The 21,532-nt window shown below is 33.2% G+C and overlaps 1 protein-coding gene across 1 annotated transcript in view; it reads left to right on the top strand.

Annotated features, from left to right (window-relative positions):
• The window catches only part of Atp2c1 (ATPase secretory pathway Ca2+ transporting 1), a 129,731-nt gene that overhangs the window by 82,406 nt on the left and 25,793 nt on the right, over positions 1-21,532 (top strand). The window contains exons 8-16 of the mRNA XM_047563250.1: positions 2,124-2,279; positions 3,236-3,304; positions 4,501-4,576; positions 7,359-7,425; positions 14,602-14,726; positions 15,512-15,609; positions 17,484-17,579; positions 17,669-17,758; positions 20,022-20,126. Coding sequence (XP_047419206.1) covers positions 2,124-2,279; positions 3,236-3,304; positions 4,501-4,576; positions 7,359-7,425; positions 14,602-14,726; positions 15,512-15,609; positions 17,484-17,579; positions 17,669-17,758; positions 20,022-20,126 — 882 coding nt within the window. The remainder of the gene's footprint in view (positions 1-2,123; positions 2,280-3,235; positions 3,305-4,500; positions 4,577-7,358; positions 7,426-14,601; positions 14,727-15,511; positions 15,610-17,483; positions 17,580-17,668; positions 17,759-20,021; positions 20,127-21,532) is intronic.

Raw genomic sequence — 21,532 nt, 5'->3', positions numbered from 1 at the left:
AGGAATCTCCATACTGCTTCCTTGTTGACTTTCTAATCAGAAAAATATACTAGTTTTACGTATCTTTTCTTAATGTATTCTATTTGTCTTCCGTAAGTAGTTATAAAACTGGGGAAGAGAAATAACTTGTATATTGATCCTAATTAAGAGGAATTTGGAGATAGATTTTTCAACACTGGAATTTTATCTTCATAGTATCATAGTTGGGTGAATTAATCTTTCGGAGTGTTTGTTTCTGAAATATGATAATTTAGCACAGGTATGTAGCAGAGTACATGGCAGATTGTAAGCAATAAAATATCAGCTGATTGCTTTTAGTATTCGCATCATCTTTGACCTGTCTTATGAGGGCTATTTGTGTTTGTGTATGTGCGTGTGTGTGTGTGTAGATGTACCTAGGTCATAAATATGTGGGTAGGAAATGTTACTGAGTTCTAAAGTTAATTTGAAAAGCCAAATAAAATTAAAAAATCCCATTGTCTGTAAGCATGGCATAGGTTTTTTGTTATCTATAGTTGGTGAGGTAAAGAATCCTTAATCACCTGGCTTGTATTTGTATACACTTTTAAAAACTAAGAGTATTGATCTGTTTTTTGAGAAATAATTTCTCTAAGCCCAGACTGATGCTCAAGTGTATCACATTGCCATCCTACCTAAACTTTTAGGAAATGCTAACATGGTTTCATCATGTTGTAGTTAAAGGACATAATTGATTTTCATACTGAATAAATTTGAGCTTAATCTGTTATTGTAAATTCTTGATTACCTTTGTGGTGTTATGTGTTTACCTACTGTACAAATACATCATGGAGGTTCTATCTCCAAGGTCTTTGTACTTTTTGCTCCCTTTGCTTGGAATGCTTTCTCCCAGATCACGGCTCAACTTTGGAGGCCTCAGGTCTGTTGGGGCTCAGCAGAGGGATTACTTGCTTTTGAGGAATGTTCTTTCTCTTATCTGAAATGTTGCCCTGTCCTTATTATGCTTGTGTTTTTTTTTTTTTTTTCCTACCTGATTCTATAGTATGCTTGTTTATTTTTAGAATCCTTTTCCCATTAGAGTAATAACTGAGGATAGGAACTTTGTTTTGTTCACTGCTGATTCTCCTACTGTATATGATGTAGCACAGGACTTGGTGTATTGTAAGCACTAATAAATATTTGTTGAATGAATAGCATTGATTAAATCAGAACTCTTTGTTACAGAGATGGAAGCAGAATCTGAACCATTTTTTTATAATTGTTTAAGACGAGTTTTTTTTATGCTTATAAGGAAATGAATATTTAGAAAGATGTGATTGGACTGGGCATATAGCTCAGTGGTAGAGTGCCTTGCTTGGTAGAGGCCCTGGGTTCAATCTCCAGAACTGGGAAAAAAAAAAAAGAGAGAGACTTACTAGCCTTTTGGTCTTGGCAGCATCAGACTGAGCCAGTGGCTGCCTCCCTTCTGCTCTATGTGCCTTTTTCTCCCACCACCCCCCACCAAAAAAAAAAAAAAAGAGGGAAAATTTTGAGTAGTTAGATACCTGGATGAGAATATGAGCTTAGCTTTGAATAACAGTGAGAATGCCCAGTAATTCAGCTGCTTGAGGTTCATTTCTTTAGTTTCCTTTCCAGGATTTACCCCAGTGTCTAGCACATAGATACTGTAGTAAATATTTGTTGGGTAAGTGAATTACCCTGAAGAATTATTAAAATCATGAACTAGCTCTTAGTTTCCCAAAAAGTGTCCTTTAGACCCTTGAATAAGAACTTCTGGAATAAAGTTGCATCTCAAAATTGCAGATGCATTAGAATGGCGGGTTTGTAATAGCCTGTTAAATTTACTTTCCCCACCCTTGGTTTGAAGTAGGATTGCATTAGTAAGCTCTCAGGTGGTGGAAGTGATACTGGTTCTACTGCTTTTGCTTGGAATCCCTACTGTATTCCTTGTGAGGTGCATCTTTCTACTTTATTGAGGATTTTGGGAAATTCTGCATTTGGGGAAGCTGTTTAACTATTTGCAAAACATACTTGCCCTCAGTACCCTCCCTTATATATATATTTAAGGAAGAAGTAATGGGTATGAACTCTTAAGATGTTAAATGAGAACAAACTTGAATTTATGGAATGCTTTGTTTCCTAAGGCCGTGGATCTTTCCATTGATGAATCTAGCTTGACAGGAGAGACAACACCTTGTTCTAAGGTGACAGCTCCTCAACCAGCTGCAACTAATGGAGATCTTGCATCAAGAAGTAACATTGCCTTCATGGGAACGCTGGTCAGATGTGGCAAAGCAAAGGTAGTTTTCTGTTTTTTTTTTTTTTTTTTTTTTTTTAAAGCATTCCTTTGATTTTAACTATTTTCTTAATTATTTTCTCCTAATTTATATTTGTTTTTCAAAACACAAAACAAAGAGAAGACAGTATTGAATCTAACTTGTCAGCTATTTGTGGGATTGAAGAGAGGCTATGTCACCGAAATACAAGTACATGAAATATATCCATAGTTCTGCCCTTTGCTAGATAATAGTCCTTATCTGTTCCTTTTTTTTTTTTTCTGTTGTTTTCTTTGGTACTGCGAATTGAACTCCATAGGCTATATAGGCCCTTTTTAGTTATTTTGAGACAAGAGTCTCACTTAGTTGCCCAAGCTGGCTTCAAACTTGTAATTCTCCGGCCTTAGCCTCCCAAATCACTGGGATTACAGGCATATACCCCAATCATGACATATCTGTTCCTTTTAAAGATAAATAGTGGTTCATGGTCATGTTCATTACTAGTTAATTTTTTTTAACTTAGTTAACATGGCTATAATGTTCCGACTACCTATATAGTGTTCATCTACGGATCAATATCAACTATTTTGTTTTCTGGAGTCTAGTATTGCACCAATATAAAAGACACCATTCGGTAGCAAGAGGGGAAACAAACTACCATAAAATGTCTCTTGAATATAAGACAGATTTGAATTTTATAAATGTTAATATAGATAAAGAGGGTGTCAGAATTATGTCAGTAATAAGTTTAATAAACTGTTTGTTTCCAAGGTTTGTGTTATAAGGAGTAAATACTAATGATGATGACATAAAAAATTTGCTAAGAGAGCCATTGGATGTGTTTGTCAGGTCTATAGATAGACTTTGAAGAAAGGGACTAGCAGGTGTTTCTGTTGTTGTTGTTGTTTGTTTGTGTTTGCTTTGGATGAGAGAAGCGATTCTATCTGAGTGTAAGTGAATTTTCCTGTTTTTCCTGTTAGGGTATTGTTATTGGAACAGGAGAAAATTCTGAATTTGGAGAAGTTTTTAAAATGATGCAAGCTGAAGAAGTGAGTACTTAATATGTTGATGATGTATTTGTTTCAACTCTGAGATACTCCATCATAAGTAGAGGAAATGAAATGTTAGTGGATTCTTGTGTATACTATTGAAAGCAATATTTTATTCAGAATATCACTAAGTTGTCTCTGCTTAGAAAAGTAACTGGAAAACTTATAATAGATAGTACCTAAATTTACATTTGTCAGTATTCTAAAAGATTTGATCTTTATTCATTGTTTATGGTAGTATAATGAGGTTTATAATCATATTTTTTAATAGGTCATGCTCTTTGTAGAAATTGGCTTTACTGTATCAATTTTAAAGACTACTTTTTCTTGTTTTTTGGTGCTGGGGATTAAACCCAGGGCAGCGCATGTGCTAAGCACGTACTGCTGTACCTTGGGCTTACTAATTAATGTTTTAGCGTGTACCTCAGAACATGTCTTCTACCAGAATTTCCGCAATCCCACAGTGCTGGGGACTCGAACCCCGGCCTCGAGCATGCGAGGCAGGAACTCTACGAGATGGGCTATATGGCCTGCTTCTACCAGAATTTCTAACTACATAATTTCAGGTTTAGGGTGGCAGGGGAATTGCCAAATAAAGTAGTGAAGAAGGTATTTTTCATGAAGAGTATTAAAGATGGTATTTTTCTCTTTTAAAGTACTTTTTTTATGTATAAAAAAGTTGTCTTCTATAAATGTCATATTCTTCCAAAATCTGGATTTCTCAAGTAACTTGCCAAGACTCGAATTTGTGATACATTGTGAAAATTCATTCCAAGAAAGTTAGTGATCGGGGAGCGGGGAGCTCATAGGATAAATAATTTGGGCTCTTAGCACTTTTGTGAATATAGGAAGGAGAAAAATTGAAAGTGTAAGGAAGCTAGCTGATGGTGATGAAGTGAAATGGAGAAACTGATAGGAGAGAGAGGTTTTTTCTCAGTGGGAAGGAAAGGAGAATGGATCTTTTCAAATAAACAGTTTTAAAAATTGGGAGTTTTTGCATTTCTTACTGTGTGACCTTGGGTATCATTTAAAATCTAAGCTTCAGTTTCCTCAGTTAAGGTGGTACTATTTATCTTATGGGGAGTTGTGTGGTTAACTTTTGGGAGTGGGTATATCAATTTCTTAGCAGAGTTCCTAGCTTCTGGTAAAGTATATTAAATTTAGCTAATTGTAGTGACACTCTCTAATTTGTCAAGGCACCAAAAACCCCTCTGCAGAAGAGCATGGACCTCTTAGGAAAACAACTTTCCTTTTACTCCTTTGGTATAATAGGTAAGAGAAGAGTGAGTATGTATATATTATATTTTTACTTGGTTTGCTTTTCTGAGTGTGAACCATAGAGTTGTTATAGTCATATTTATTTGCTTTTCTTTAATACTTTTTTAAAAAAATTATAAAACCAACCCTGAACCATTGCCTTTTTTCTATAGAAAACAAATAAGGGGAAAAATGAACTCTGTAATTCCTGTAATCAGCATTTCTGTAAATATTATAGTATTTGTTCTTCTAGTCTTAATGAAAATGTAGTAGCATTTTTTTAATGTACTGAGATTTTCATTTAACATACTTTATCATAACATTTTGTCATCAAACAGATGGTTTGCCTAAAACAAATTAAGGTTGCATGATATTGATTCTGTCAATCTATCAGACATCTTTTATATATTTCTTTTGGTTTTTAATTTTTTTATCACACACAAATAATTCTTAAGTGCAGCTACTTCATTGTAAACAACTATTCATTTCTTTTTTTAAAATAATTTTTATTTTCAATGGATTCTTAAATTTTATTTATTTATGTATGGTGCTGAGGATCTAACCCAGGGCTTCACACATACCAGGCAAGTGCTCTAACACTGATCCACAACTCAGCCCAACTCTTTATTTCTTTAGGATAATTTTTTAGAGGTAAAGTTATTGATTCAAGGGTATCCATGTGATTTTTAAGTTTTTGGTCAACTTTGACTTTTGTCATCAAGTTCACAGGTAAAAAAAAGACTTTATTTTGCAATTCATTATTAAAGAAACCATATAATTTGTCCTATGTGTGTTGTGCCCTTTTATTTCAACTTTGACTTGCTAGCCATTTCTTGTGTGCTGTCTTCTCTTTTGGCTAGGTTGGTAGCCGCTTTTTATATAAATAGAATATCAATTATTTTCTTGCTTAACTTTCAGTATTTTTTTCCCTAATTTTAAAATTACCTTGGAGTGATTGATTAGAAGGGAGATATAATTGAAACATTCTCTTCCTGAGACTTTTAGCACCCTTTCATTGATAATTTCTGCAATTATGGTTTCTGCCATTGTTCTGTTCATAAGGACTTTTTACCGACTCCATGTTTATAAGAACATTCATTTATTTAAACAGTGTTTTACTATAGTTCTTCTCTTATTTATTTATTTAGGGTTTAAATCCAGGGCCTTGCACATGCTAGGAAAATTCTCTACCATTGAGCTACTCCTGTATCCTCTTAATAGTTTTAATTTTTGATACTTAGTTTACTGTTTTATTTAAAATTCATTTTAAAATTTACAGCTGAAGGTAGAGTTATAAATTTTTACTCAAGTTAATTATTAATACTCATTAAATACCTGCATTAGTTTTAGAGACATCTTTTTTTTCTTGTTAGGAATTCTACCATTTTAATTATTATAGCTATCATAGTGTTTTAGTGTCAGCAGTGCAATATTTATGTTATGTAATTTCAGTTACATAATTCTTTATTAATGCTATTTTTTCTATCTTTATATCCATACACATTTATGATAATCTGCTGTAATTTTAAACATAAGATAGAAGATAGGAAGATAGTTGCTTTTGCTTTCAGCTCTTTGCACTCATAGTTACTTTAATTTGATGATTGTAGATATTAAGTTGAAGGATATTCTACCCAATTAAATCTTTTCAGTTTATATTAACACTGTCATAAAACCATTTCAAATTTAGTGATGAAATATGCTTCAACCTTTAAGATTTTCTTGTTTTATATGAGGAAAAAACATTGGGCCTAATTTTTCTTGTCAGGGTAATCTTTGGAATAGGATGAAGGTCAAGACATAGATTGGGGTCAAGGCATAGATTGTAAAGGCCTAGATGGTAAATATTTTAGGCTTTTGGTCCATACGACTCTGTCAGATATACTTAACTTTGCCACCAGCATGAAAATAATCAGAGACAGTAGGAAACAAAGGGGCATGACTGTGTTCCAGTAAACTATTTGCAAAAACAGGTAGGCCCACAGATTATAGCTTTCTGATTCCTAGTATAATTTGTTGAATATAATTTATTTATGAGGATAGTGTTTGGGTTGGATTTTAGAGGGCCGTTTTCTGGATTATTATAGTTATAAAAAGATGGGAAAAACTCATCTTAAATTTCAGTATTGATCTAGAAATATAATCTTGAGGTAGTTATTTTTATCAAATGTGACATTTCCTAAAAAAACCTGGTGGTGTACCTTTTGCCCTATTCTTTTTAAAGATAAAAAGTGAAAGCAGAAAGTATGGTTTATGTTAATTATCTTAGGCATTTTAAAAATACTTTGAAAGTATTAATTTTAAATGTTAAAATGTGTTGTGTCCTTTGTGAGCCAGGTCCTAAGTCTTCTTTCATATGTAGTACAAATTTTAATGTTTGTACCAACTTCAATGTGTGATATCTGGATACTGAGTTCTGAAAAGAAAAGTAAAATTACAACATTTGTTTTTGCAAAGTTGATAGAAAATAGAAGACCTATGTATTTTATAGGTCTGTCTTGTCCTTTTTTCCTGTGGTATAAAATTTCTGGTAATGTTTTGTTAACCATCAGTCATTGCTTGAGGGATGGGTGGAGAGCAGTGGCAACCAGAGGTAAAACATGCACAGTATTAGCTTTAAGCAATGTTAACTTTAAATTCCCCTGATTAATGAATTTTGCAAAACCTTTGTAATTGTGATTTTGCTTTACTTTCCATTTCATATGAAGGAATCTTTTAGATGTCCTCATCTTGTTATTCTATCCCTTCTAGGTGATTCTGTAGAAAAGGGAAAAATAGCTATCTAATTTTGTTCCAGGTATCATCATGTTGGTTGGCTGGTTACTAGGGAAAGATATCCTGGAAATGTTTACTATTAGTGTAAGGTAAGTTCTGATACTTTGTTTATAAGTGAAGCTTCTTTTTGCTTAACTTCTCTGGTAGAGATAGCTTACATTTCATTGTGGAGGTCACTACTGTCTGGATCCCAGAGAGTATGATATTTCTTTTTAAATAGTTCAAAAGCCATATATTGAAATGATATTTAGGTAAGTGAGAAACTACATATATGACACTGGAGATGTCTGGAATTATTAACCAACTATTGCATTTTTATATATAAATAGACAAGGATCGCCAGATAGAAAACTAGCAGCATGAAAGTTAGAGAACACAGTGTAGAAATTGAATAATCAGTCTCTGAGGAAAAAGAATTCAAGGAATAGAAGGCAAATTTAAAAATAAAATATCTATTTTCAGAAGTTTCTTACATTCATGATAGAGCAACAGAGTATTGTAGAGAAGAATCAGAGAAAAAAAAAAGTTTCTGAAATTAAGATTGATGGCCAAAATTAAAAATTCTATTGTAATACTGTAGTATAAAGTTGAAGAAGTTTCTCAAAAACAGAATAAAAGGTCTAAAAGATAGAGATAAAAGTGACAAAAATAATTTTAGGAAATACTACTTCAGTAGGAGTTTCAAAAAGGTAAGGGAAAATTATATAAGAAGGAATACAAGGTACTGGGGTTGTAGCTCAGTGGAAGAGCGCTTGCTTGGCATGTATGAGGCACTGTGTTCAGTTCTCAGCACTGTATATAAGTAAATAAAATAAAGGTCCATGACAACCAAAAAAATTTTAAAAAAGAAGGAATGCAAGAGTATTTTCTCAAGCTAAAGTAAAAAGTAGTCTTTGTACATAGTAAAGAATTTGCCAAGCACAATGGAAAAAATTCTACATACATCATTGTGAAACTAAGGAAAACAAGTCAGGTCATCTGCAAAGAAAGTATAATTAGGCTGTTGTTAGACTTATTTTTAGCAATTGAAATTCCCATGACAGGGCCTTTCTAGGTTCTACTTAAACATTTTGACTCACAGCACTTTCATAGACCACATCTGGTACCTGTGCCCTGAACACAGCAGATTTAAGTTCAGCCACCCCTCTTCTGAGAGTTCTTACAGTAGTACATGCCAGCAGTTCACTCAAGCACACACAAATGAGTCACCCTTGTGAGTTCATGAGCCACCTGGGTTAAAATGAACTTCTTGTCCCACAGGAACCAACATTTGTTGAAACAAACTTTCCAGGGTTCCTGCACATATGTGGTTATAAGAGTCACTTGTTCTCAGTAAATGGAGAGCTAGAGCTTCCTGTAATATAGTTTTGATTTTCCTAGTCCAGGGACAGTATATTAGTCAGAGGATCTCTCTATCATAAGTGGTGTTGCCTAACAATGTACTTGACATACTACCTTATCAGGTCACTAGGGGAACAGAATTAGAGAGTTAACTAAATGAAGAAAGGAAAAAGTATTTTATTAACTCTTCCATCTATAGAAACATCAGATTGCATTAGACAACAACAAAGCAGTGGTATAAAGGTTTAGAGGGAAATGATTATAAATCTGTAGATTATGTCTAGTCAAAGAGATAATTCAGTTAATACAAATAAGGAAGCAACTACATTAAAAAAAACTCAGCACCACGTAAAAATAAATAGTTACTGTGTCCCACCTACAACTTAAAAACAAAACAAAACGAAACAAACCAAAAACGCAGTGCAAAACTCTCAGAGTCTGTATAAAAATGTCATGAGATAAAGATGAAATAAATTAAAAATGTGGCATGAATTTGAGATATTCACCCTTGGCATGTGATTGGACCCAGTTTTAAATTTTGAGGATTTTCTGAGAGTTTTGTTTGTAAAGATGCACATATTGTGACTTTTATTCTTTTTTCAACATCTCCCAAAGTACAGAAAATTTAACACTTTTTTAATAGAATAAAATTCATTCTATTTTGCAATTACCACTTTGGGTCCATTGGACTTATATAAATTTAAGATACATTATGATATCTTTAGTGATCTAATTTTTCCTATTTCTTGAAATATTTTGGTATTTCATCATCTGAAGAATTATGTTAATAATTATTTCCAAATGTGTTAAAAATGACTAAAAGAATAAGAAAGCAGATGATGGAATCGCCTAGATGATTGATGTAATTAAAAAAAGGTAAATTATCACTATCGTATTAGCCTTTCTCTTTATTGTGTTGCTCAGAATATCATTTAAATAGGTATAAAGGAAGTCTGGAAACAATCTTTGTAGTTTTTTTCTTGTAGCAGTCAGTGAGTAAGCAAAGCTGAGAATTCAGTTTTTCACTTTCTCCCATAATGATGATCAACAGAGAAGACTACACAGTTATTAGACAAATCAGAAGATGAATGCAGAGAGATAGGTAAAAAACTCTGAAAGTTATAATGATATGGGTAAAATTAATCAATTAATTGAAATCTCAAGAGTATGAGTTATTAGATAATGATACTCTCTAAGTTTTCTCAGACATGTAGACTGATGCATAAACAGTGTATTTCTAAGGACAAAAAGAAACATTCTCTTTTAGTCATTCTACAGAAAGGACATTCTCATGCAGTGTTTTCCTTGGAGAATCTGGATCATCCTTCTTTGCTAAAAAATATATGATGGTATTCTTTCATCTTCATGATGCTTATTTACCAACAATTATGTCATACTTTTTACATATAAGTGAAGAAGTGCTGATGACTGTGAATATAAAGGTGATAAAAGGAAACATGCAGAAAAGGAAAAATTCATTTAGGTGCTCATAGATCTAAAATTGGAAATATTTTGTATTTATGAAGCAAGGTGACTGTCCTCTTTTCTGCAAAGTTAGAACCATCAGCATTTTCAGAAGTGTTGCTTTGTGACAGGACAACTGCAAAAAGAAGAAACAGGATTGATAAGCTAGAACCTGTTAGAAATGTTTTTTTGAAATCAGAAATCAGTATTACAAGATCTGTGTATTCCAGGTTTGTGAATGATAGTTAGTTGATGAATCCAAAGGATGTTGCCCATTTCATTCATATGTGTGTGTGTATACACACACACACACACACACACACACACATATCCAAATCCAGTATGTATTTTTAAATTTTTCTTATTTACCTTTTAATTTTTTACATACTGCATTTTGATTGATTTTACACAAATGGGGTACATCATTTCATTTGTATGGTTGTACACAATGTAGATTGATACCATTTGTGTAATCATACATGTACATAGGGTAATGATGTCTGTCTCATTCCACCATTTTTCATACCCCCCTCCCTCTCATTTCCTTCTACAAAATCTAAAGTTCCCCCTTTCTTCTCTCACCCCCCACCCCCCACCCCCATTATATATTATTCTCCACTTATCAGGGAAAACATTTGGCCTTTGGTTTTTTGGGATTGGCTTATTTCACTTAGCATGATATTTTCCAATTCTATCCATTTATTTGCAAATGCCATATTTTTCTTTATGGCTGAATAATATTCCATTGTGTATATATACCACAGTTTCTTTATCCATTCATCTGTTGAAGGGCATCTAAGTTGGTTCCATAATCTAGCTGTTGTGAACTGAGCTGCTATAAACATTGATGTGGTTGCGTTACTATAGTATGCTGATTTTAAGTCCTTTGGGTATAAACTGAGGAGTGGGATGACTGGGTCAAAAGGTGCGTCCATTCCAAGTTTTCTGATGATTCTCCACACTACTTTCCAGAGTGGCTGCACCAATTTGCAACTCCACCAGCAATGTAAAAGTGTGCCTTTTTCCCCACATACACGCCAACACTTATTATTGTTTGTGTTCTCCATAATAGCCATTCTAATTGGAGTAAGATGAAATCTTAGAGTTGTTTTAATTTGCATTTCTCTAACTACTAGAGATATTGAACACTTTTTCACATAATTATTAATTGCCTGTATGTCTTCTTCTATAAAGTGTCTGTCCAGCAGTTCCTTGGCCCATTTATTGATTGGGTTCTTTGTAGTTTTGGTGTAAAGTTTTGTAAGTTCTTTATAAATTTTGAAGATAAGTGCTCTGTCTGAAGTGCATGTGGAAAAGATTTTCTCCCACTCTGTAGGCTCTTTCTTCACATTCTTGATTGTATCCTTTGCTGAGAAAAGGCTTTTTAGTTTGAGTCCATACAATTTATTGATTCTTGCTTTGATTTCTTGTGCTTTGGGGGTCTTGTTGAGGAAGTCTGATCCTAAACCAACATGATGAAGATTTGGGCCTACTTTGTCTTATACTAGGTGCAGGGTCTCTGGTCTAATTCCTATGTTCTTGATCCATTTTGAGTTGTGTTTTGTTCAAGGTGAGAGAGGTTTAATTTCGTTTTACTGCGTATGGATCTCCAGTTTTCCCAGCACCATTTGTTGAATAGACTATCTTTTCTCCATTGTATGTTTTTGGCTCCTTTGTCTAGTATGAGGTGACTGTATTTATGTGGTTTTGTTTCTGTGTCTTCTATTCTGTATCATTTGTCTTCCTGTCTATTTTGGTGCCAATACCATGCTGTTTTTGTTGTTATTGCTCTGTAGGATAGTTTAAGATCTGGGATTATGATACCTCCTGTTTCACTTTTTCTACTCAGGATTGTTTTGGCTATTTGAGGTCTCTTGTTCTTCCAGATGAAGTTCATGATTGCTTTCTCTATTTCTATGAGGCATGTCATTGGGATTTTAATTGGAATTACATTGAATCTGTATAACGCCTTTGGTAGAATGACCATTTTGACAATGTTAATTCTGCCTATCCAAGAACATGGGAGATCTTTCCATCTTCGAAGGTTTTCTTCAATTTCTTTCTTTAATGTTCTGTAGTTTTCATTGTGAAGGTCTTTCACCTCTTTTGTTAGATTAATTCCCAAGTTTTTTTTTTTTTTTTTTTTTTTTTTTTTTTTTTTGAGGCTATAGTGAATGGAGTGGTTTTCCTAATTTCTCTTTCAGAGGATTCATGACTTATGAATAGAATGCATTAGATTTGCACATATTGATTTTATAGCCTGCTACTTTGCTGAATTCATTTATTAGTTCTAGAAGTTTCCTAGTTGAGTTTTTGGATCTTCTAAATATAGGATCATGTCATCAGAAAATAGTGACAGCTTTAGTTCTTCTTTTCCTGTTTGTATCCCTTTAATTTCTTTGGTCTGTCTTATTGCTCTGGCAATTATTTCAAGACTGATGTTGAATATAAGTGGTGAAAGAGGGCATCCCTGTCTTGTTCCAGTTTTTAGAGGGAATGCTTCCAGTTTTTCTCCATTAAGAATGATGTTGGCTGTGGGCTTAGCATAGATAGTCTTTACAATGTTGAGGTATGTTCCTACTATTCCAATTTTTTCTAGTGTTTTAAGCATGAAGGGGTGCTATATTTTATCAAACGCTTTCTCAGCATGTATTGAAATAATCATGTGATTCTTAACTTTAATTCTATTGATGTGATGAATTACATTTTTTGATTTCTGGATGTTGAACCAACCTTGCATCCCTGGGATAAAATCCACTTGATCATGGTTCACTATCTTTTTAATATATTTTTGTATGTGATTTGCCAGTATTGTGTTAAGGATTTTTGCATCTATGTTCATCAGGGATATTGGTCTAACGCTTTCTTTCCTTGATGTGTCTTTATCTGGTTTTGGTATCAGAGTGATACTAGCCTCATAAAATGAATTTGGAAGGGTTCCCTCCTTTTCTATTTCCTGGAATACTTTGAGGAGTATTGGTATTAGTTCTTCTTTAAAGGTCTTGTAGAATTCAGCTGAGAATCCATGATAGTTTTTGATTAAAATGAAATTGAAAATTTTAATGAGATTTTTACAATAGGTTTATTCCTCTATAAATTATTTATAAAATGACAAGTATAAAGGGTTCATTGAATGTAGATTGTAAATCATGATGTCCACTTCTGACTTAATGAAGATAGGTGAAAATATTAAGAGAAATGAATTCCATTTGAACTAGAAAATTCTTAAAGAGTAGTCCAAAGGAGAGAAGAAAGTGTTAATGATAGCACATGTTGTAACTTTGCAGTGTATACTATTAGGTAATAACTGTGTAAATGTTCTGGGTTACTTTCAAATTGTATAATCAGTCTGTAAACAAACCATAAAAAGGTTTTTTATGGCTATAGAACAGGTTGTTAATAACATTAAGTTAAATCATAACTGAAAAAAAGTAGGTATTAGAAATCAAGAAGTAGAAACACCAGAGGAAATAGTGATAAAATGAAGGATAGGAGTACTTTTATACTTGGAATGGCACAGTGAAACATGGAACTTGTTTTGTTAAGTAACGAGAGGAAATAGTGAATTAAAAATAATTGTGATAAAGTATATATGCCATCAATCATTTTAAAGTGTACAGTTCACCGAAGTATATTTACAGTGTTTTACAATCACCACTACTAGTTTGTTAATTTTTCCAACATCCTAGAAGAAAACTCTGTGCACATTAGGCTGTCACTCCTGTTCTCTCCAGCCTCTGGTCCCTAAAATCTACTAGTCTGCTTTCTGTCTCTAGGGATTTTTTTATTCTAAATATTTCATATGAATGGAATTACATAATATGTGACCTTTGTGTCTCACTTTCTTTATTTAACATGTTTTCAAGGATTACCCTTGTTGTAAAATGTATTAGTATTTTATTCCTTTATATGGCTGAATGATACGTTCAGCAGTTCATGGACACTTGGCCCTTTTCCATCTTTTGACCATTGTGAATAATGCTGTAAACATTCATGATTTTTTTTTTTTTTTTTTTTTTTTTTTTAGTGCTGAAGGTTGAATCCAGAACTTAAGCATATGCTAGGCAAGCGTTTTACCTCTGAACTACATCCCTAGCCCCACGAGTTGTTGTTTTTGTTTAACATCTGTTCTTATTCATATTTCATAGATGAGGAAACTAAATTACATAGGTGGATTAATAAGTAGCCAGTAGTCCAAGGTCTCACAAGTAAAAACAGTGAATCCAGGGATGCCAAACAAGGCAATTTCATGTCAGAAGCTATATTTTTTTAACCATTGTACTTAACCTAGCAGCTAAAGGTTGTCCAGTAAATTGACTTTCCTTTCCTTTTTGAGAAGTCTGTTTTAGGGAGTTGGCAGAATTAATTTTGGGAGTCTGTTTTAAGTAATTTTTAAATTCAAATTTTTGTTATACTTACTATTAACCTGCATCTTAATACTATGTATATATTGATTATAGTTTGGCTGTAGCAGCAATTCCTGAAGGTCTTCCCATTGTGGTCACAGTGACATTAGCCCTTGGTGTTATGAGAATGGTGAAAAAACGGGCCATTGTGAAAAAGCTGCCTATTGTTGAAACTCTGGGTAAGTCTGTTGTTAAAAGCATTCTTATGTAATGATGTGTTTGTTCACGTCATCAGTGAATTATGTTTGGGTTTTACAGTTTTTGTCTTAGAGGCTTACACAATGATGTTTGACTTACAGTAGTGTTGGGTATGGTTTTAAAAATCTTTTTTGCATTGTAGAATGTTCTAATGCTTAAATCATGGTAAAAAATCAACAGCAAATTAAATCTTAGAGTAAGAGGAATAGAATTTTTTCTTTTAACATCTTGAGGAAAATAATTGGTAATTACAGATCTCAAAGTGTCATACATGAATTGAATTTGCTTGTAAGAACAGTTAGTACATAGTAGTCATATATTGCTGTAACATAACTTTATTCATGATATGCTGTGAAATTTAAAAAAATACTTAGGTTCAAAATTATATTAAATTTAATTTCTAGTTTGCATTTTAATGTAGAGAAAGTGAAATACTTTGAAAATTTTCTACTGAAAAAATTATGTGAATATATATTTAGGAACCCTCCAACCCCTCTAGAAAGTATATTATACACAATCATAGCATAAAATTAATATGGAGTAGCTTTTTAGAAACTAAGAAAAGGTGAATATCTAATTATTTTTAATTTCAAAAAATTACTTTATAGTAAAATAAGCATCATGTGAGAAATTAATTTAAAATTATCCATGAATTAATCTATATAAAATTCACAGACTGAGGCAGGGTTCCAGAGTCTGATTTATTTTATAATTCAACCTGGATTTTTCCCTGAATCTCTTGGTAACACAGTGATTTGTTCTCTAGGCTGCTGTAATGTGATTTGTTCAGATAAAACTGGAACACTAACGAAGAATGAAATGACTGTCACTCACATATTTACTTCAGAGGGTCTGCATGCTGAGGTATTCTATAGTATTTTTTTTAACACTACCATACCTTTGTAAAGAAACTTGGTATTTAACATCCCTGACAATTCCAATGTTTTAGCATCAGAAGGTCTATTAATTAGTAGCAGAGTTATTTCCTTCTCATGTGACTACTAGGTCTTTGTCTCACCTCACTTCACTTGGATGCTCGTTCAGTTCAGAAACTTTAGTTCCTCCTTCATATCCCTCTTTTAATCACTGTCAGTCACCTAATCCTGCCAATTTTCACCTCAATAACTTTCCTAGCCATTTATTTTGTAGTCAACTTCCCTAGTATATCATGTTTCAGATGGCCTTCTAATAAAGCCTCTCAGCTAATCTTTCTGTATCCATTCTTGATAAACTCAACTCTGTGCAGTTCAAGGGGTTGTTTTAGAGCTGAATTTTGAACATATCACTCCCTAAGTGAAAGATGCTTCACTAGTTTTTCCTTGTGGTCAAGATCCTGATATCAAGACCCTACATGTTTTTTTTTTTTTTTTTTTTTTTCTTTCTTCAGCCATATATGCTGCCCCCTTTGGTTACTGTACCCCAAATATATGACTTCACAGTTCTTTCAATGTGACAAAATTCCTCCTAGGACCTTAGCTGCTGTCCTTACTGCTTCAGATAGTCTTCTGTCTATTCATCCTTTGCACTTAAATTCTAGCCTCACTTGTTCAGAAGAGCTTTGTGGACCATCAACAACTGGCCCTACGTTATGTGTTTACTTAGCATTCCATATTTTTTAGTCTTTATCCTAGGTGAAATTTACTCTCTTTCCTGTTATTATATGGGTTAGAACAGGAACTATGTTGACTAGCATAGGACCTGTATCATAGTAATAAATACTTGAACGAGTGAATGAATGAGTAAATGATATTTTTAAAAATTATATATTGATAATTTCAAGTGCAATTCTCTTTGTGGTGGTTTTTGCTGACTTTGGTTAAAGACAAGTTTCTTTTGCTCTCAGTCTTGGCAAGATTTTCAACTGGAATGTTCTTAACACTACTCAATATGGGTACAGTATTTTAAAATGTTTTTACAGCTAATTTACTGAGGAAAGTAAGAATTAGACAGTTTGACAGTTGGATTTATTTAGGTCCATTTTACATAAAATGAGACTAGTGTTGTTTTGTGTGTGAGATTTGGTCAAGGACACCCAAAGCTGTGCTGGTGAATGTTCCTTCTTTCAGAAGAGTTCTTGGGGTTATATGTGCTTATATGGTCCAAGTTATGAAAGGTAGGTATTAGTTTCTTTTTTAACATTATGATTTTATATTTCAAGCATTAACCACTAGGTATTTATTTTCTTGCTAAACTATTATTTTTATTGTAAAGTTTACTTTTGTTTGGCTTGATCGATTCCAGCCATATAGAATTAAATATCTGGCTTGTTTTGTCTATGTTTTTAAAATTGGCATGTCATATACTATGTTAAAGTAGTTTATAAGTACTAAGGTAAATTTCTTAATGCCTCTGAGCCTGAATGTTTCTGAAAATAATTCAGCTTTTATTTTGGTCATAGGTTTGTGTCAGATGTTAGAATGTGGTAATGGATTTGAGTCCTTTGCATTTTGAACTATGCTACATAAGTGTAGTATTACATAAATTTAAGCTCACTTATCCATAGAGATTTTTATGGTTTATATATACTTTTTATAAGTAGAAGATAGTACCTTAGGTTAATCATTGTGAAAATTAGAATTTTTTTCTTTAACTATTACATGTTCTTTAAAAGACGAATTTTTATTGCTTTTCTAGGTGTATACTTTAACAACATTGTGAACACAGCTCAGGATAGTTTTTGATTATCATAAGTGTCATATCTACTGTATGTATTATTGATTCCACTTTATGTTCCTTAGGTTACTGGAGTTGGCTATAATCAGTTTGGGGAAGTGATTGTTGATGGTGATGTTGTTCATGGATTCTATAATCCAGCTGTTAGCAGAATTGTTGAGGTAAATAGTTTGTACTCCAAGAAGGTATCTTTCTTCATAATAACTTAAGACACAATGATGGATTCATAGTTTGTATGTATTTCTCTTAGGCGGGCTGTGTGTGCAATGATGCTGTAATTAGGAACAACACTCTAATGGGGAAACCAACAGAAGGAGCCTTAATTGCTCTTGCAATGAAGGTATGTATCTGATTTCTTTGATACATGAGGCATTACCCTCACAACAATAAGTGAGGCCATTAGTTTTTAGATACTGAGTGAAGATGACTGACAGTATTCCATTGTTTTTGCTGCCTTTGAGAACCAATTTTATTCATAGAAATGTAACTCATAGAGCTATTTCAGTATAGCCTTATTCTTTTTTAGAATTTGTTCTTTTTAGATATACATGACAGTAGAGTGTATTTTGACATATTATGTATACATGGAGTATAACTTCCCATTCTTATGGTTGTACATTGGTCATGTGTTCATATATGAACGTACGAAAGTAATGTCTGATTCACACTACTGTCTTTCCTATTCTCATTCTCCTCCCTTCCTTCATTCCTCTTTGTCTAATCCAATGAACTTCTGTTCTTCCCCTCCCCCCTTATTGTGCATTAGCATCTGAATATCAGAGAGAACATTTGGCCTTTGATTTTTGGGGATTTAGCCTCATTCCTTATATGCAAGGTGAAAACTATGACCAGTGTTGCATTTTTTTTTTTAATGAAAATTGTTCCTGTCTTCCATACTACTTAGATCTGTGTTTGAAGCGCTTTATAAATAATTCTAATTGCTGATCAATATTAACTTTTGCTTGAGTAAAAAGTGATATTCTGTAGCATTTCCGTGTAAAGATGTTTTGTAGTTATGAGAATCAGCTTTTCTTTTCCCAGTATTCCCTTTTCTTCCTATATCAGTTTCTTTTTTTTTTTTTTTTTCTTTTCTTTGTTTTCTTTTTTCCCAGTGCTGGGGATTGAATCCAGGGCCTTGTGCTTGCAAGGCAAGCACTCTACCAACTGAGCTATATCCCCAGGCCTCTATATCAGTTTCTTAAAATGAGTGTCACATTCAAATTTGTGTTGTGGAGAGGAATGATGTTCTCAATGACCTTTACATCTGTCTCAATCAATTTTATATCCTAAGTCTTATATTTGTTTCAGTAAGAAACCTAAAATTCCATTTTGCTATTTTCATAACAAAAATCACTGCTTCTATTTGTAAGGGTAGTTTGTGAAAACTTTGAAAGTTGTGTGAAGTAGAACACTTCCAAACGAGGTTACTGGAAATGAGAGCCTATAGAGAATTGTGGGTTATTTTAACATTTGATTGATAAGTTGATAATTGTAGACTATATGTGTTTTCCCTATAGAAAACTATATTTCTTGGTTATTTGGTCTCCTTGTAATTAAAAAGCTTAAATAGCTTTTTAAAAGATATCAAAAAAGTAATATCATGTATTATAACATTTACAAGATATTAACTTCTTGGAGAGAGAAAAAGTAAAACCACTTCCTTATGGGCAAAGACCTCACATTTTAGGTAGGGGGTCAAACTGACGTTCTTGAAAAAAAGGCAGAGTTAGAAAATTAAATCCAAAACATTGTGTCACATGTAAGAATATTGCCAATTCAGACCTGAGAGCTGAGCTTTAAAGGGTAGGAAGGGATTGGATGAAATAGCTAGGGAAAGAGCTAGAACAAAAGCATAGAGGAATAAACAGGCCCAGAATGGGTTGTGGCTAATCAGTTGGCTAAAGGTGTTTGAGTAACCAGGGAGATTGTTAAATAGGCTACATATGATTGGTTTCCAGGAGACCTTCAAATGCCAAGAAGATTCTAAACATATTTCAGTAGAAAACAAAAACCAATAAATGAGATTTTTAAGTAGTTTAAAAATATTTTTGGATGTTTGGAAGAACATGTAAAGGATGGGAGGGAGAACAGCTATGTGACATTGGTATAATCAGGATATGAAGTAAAGGTATTAAGAACTAGGATGGTAGCAACAGGCAAGACAAATTTGAGTCCCTAAGAAGTGTGGGATTGATCCAAAACTTCTGTCACTTATGAAATTCTTGGTCAGTATTGGTTGTGTATCTTTGCATTTGTATCCTGCTTCTTTCCAGAACTTGAACTGGTAGGTTAATATATTAGTCAGACTGTAAGAACTTTAGCTGGTAGATCAATATTACCTGGTGTATATACAGTCCAGGTAACATGCCTTAGACTTTATCTACATACCCAGTCTTCATGTTGAAAATGTATGCTGTTGTTCAGGGAAATACAGTAGAAGTAAATGGAATACAACTAGTCTTTCACCATTATGTGGAAAATAATCCAATTATCTCTAACTGATCAAACTAGCCTAAGTCATGAAATTTTTTGTTAAAGGAAGAATAATTACATGATCACATGATGGTTAGAATTTCCTTTTTTTTTTTTTTTGCCTTATGTAGATGGGTCTTGATGGACTTCAACAAGACTATATCAGAAAAGCTGAATATCCTTTTAGCTCTGAGCAAAAGTGGATGGCTGTTAAGTGTGTACACCGAACACAGCAGGTATCCCTCTTTTTAAAGAATAATTACATCCTGTTGAGCTTAGTTGACTATTTTTATTGTACTCTGTGCCTTGAGATTTAAACAATGTGTGTTCATTAAATAAAGACATGTTGCTTTAAAGTATGCATAATTACTAGTGCACTCATCCTTTCTTATTTTCTTGTTGTCTTTGATCTCTTTTCTCTTATAGAATCTGAGCATAGATATTAGTTATGCTGGGTACACAAAAAAATGAGTTGTAGCCTGGTCTCTTAGAGCCTGTGATATCATGTTCTCTCAGCATGTTTTTTGTTCTTTTGACAGTTCATTACAGGTCTCTTCCGACTATGTGTTGTCAATACGTATTATTTTATTGAAGGAATGTCTTTAGAACAAACAAAACCTATACTATATTGTAAAAAGGTGGTTTCTAAATGTACGTAGTTCATGTTGGTTGATCCATTTTACAAATTGATAAAATGGCATGCACTGGTATTTCAAGTTCCTATCTTGTTCCTGGGTATGTTAGAAATTTTTGCATAATAATGAGTTGTGAATTATCTACAGTGTATAATCATGTCATGTATAGTTACCGCTACCAGTTTGATGCTTAAATTTACTTGTCCTTAAAAATGTGTTTGTTACTTTTCCATTTTATTTAATATGAATGAATAATTGCTTATATGTTTTCATCTCTGAAACAGCTATATTACATCTCTGTAGACCCATAATAAGTATGAAACACTAGTTTTAAAAGAAAGGCCAACTCTGCCAATATTGAACTTGTTAGTAGCAAGCACTCTACCAGGAACTGTGCTCATGTTCTGTCCAAGGGAACTTTTAGGAGCCCTTGGGAAGGACACAGTTGGAAACAAAACTATAAAAACAAAAAATACCTTTGTCTTGTAACATGAAGTTTTCAGAAACTGTTGTAACATAAAGTTTTCAGAAACTGTTCTAGACTTGGATAGTCTTCAGTTGATATCCCTTGACCATATAGTTGTATGACAAGAGTATGTAGATCTGGGCATAGTGGCTTATGTTTGTAGTCCCAGTAACTTGGAAGGATAAGGCAGGAGGATTGTCCAGTTTGAGACCAGCCTCAGCAACTTAGTGAGACCCTGTCTCAAAACAAAAGCTTTAAAAAAAAAAAAAAAAGACTGATGGTATAGCTCAGTGATAGTGTGCCCCTGGGTTCAGTCCCTAATATTGCCCCCACCAACCAAAATGTATATGGGACAGATCTATTTTACTCCTTATAAATGTTCACTTAGCACCACAAGATAATGTGACTCATGTAATGTCTAATGATTTGACTTTTTAGCAGTCTTGAATTTTAGTTTTATGAAAGTTATATTTGGGAAGATTGAATATTCTTAGTTGCAGGAGTTGTAAACAGAAAGTGGCAGGATATAAGTTTGGAAATA

The sequence above is a fragment of the Sciurus carolinensis genome, chromosome 9 (genome assembly GCF_902686445.1).
Source record: "Sciurus carolinensis chromosome 9, mSciCar1.2, whole genome shotgun sequence".
NCBI lineage: Eukaryota > Metazoa > Chordata > Mammalia > Rodentia > Sciuridae > Sciurus > Sciurus carolinensis.
Note: the sequence above shows the minus strand (reverse complement) of the source record. Positions and strands in the feature narration are given on the sequence as shown.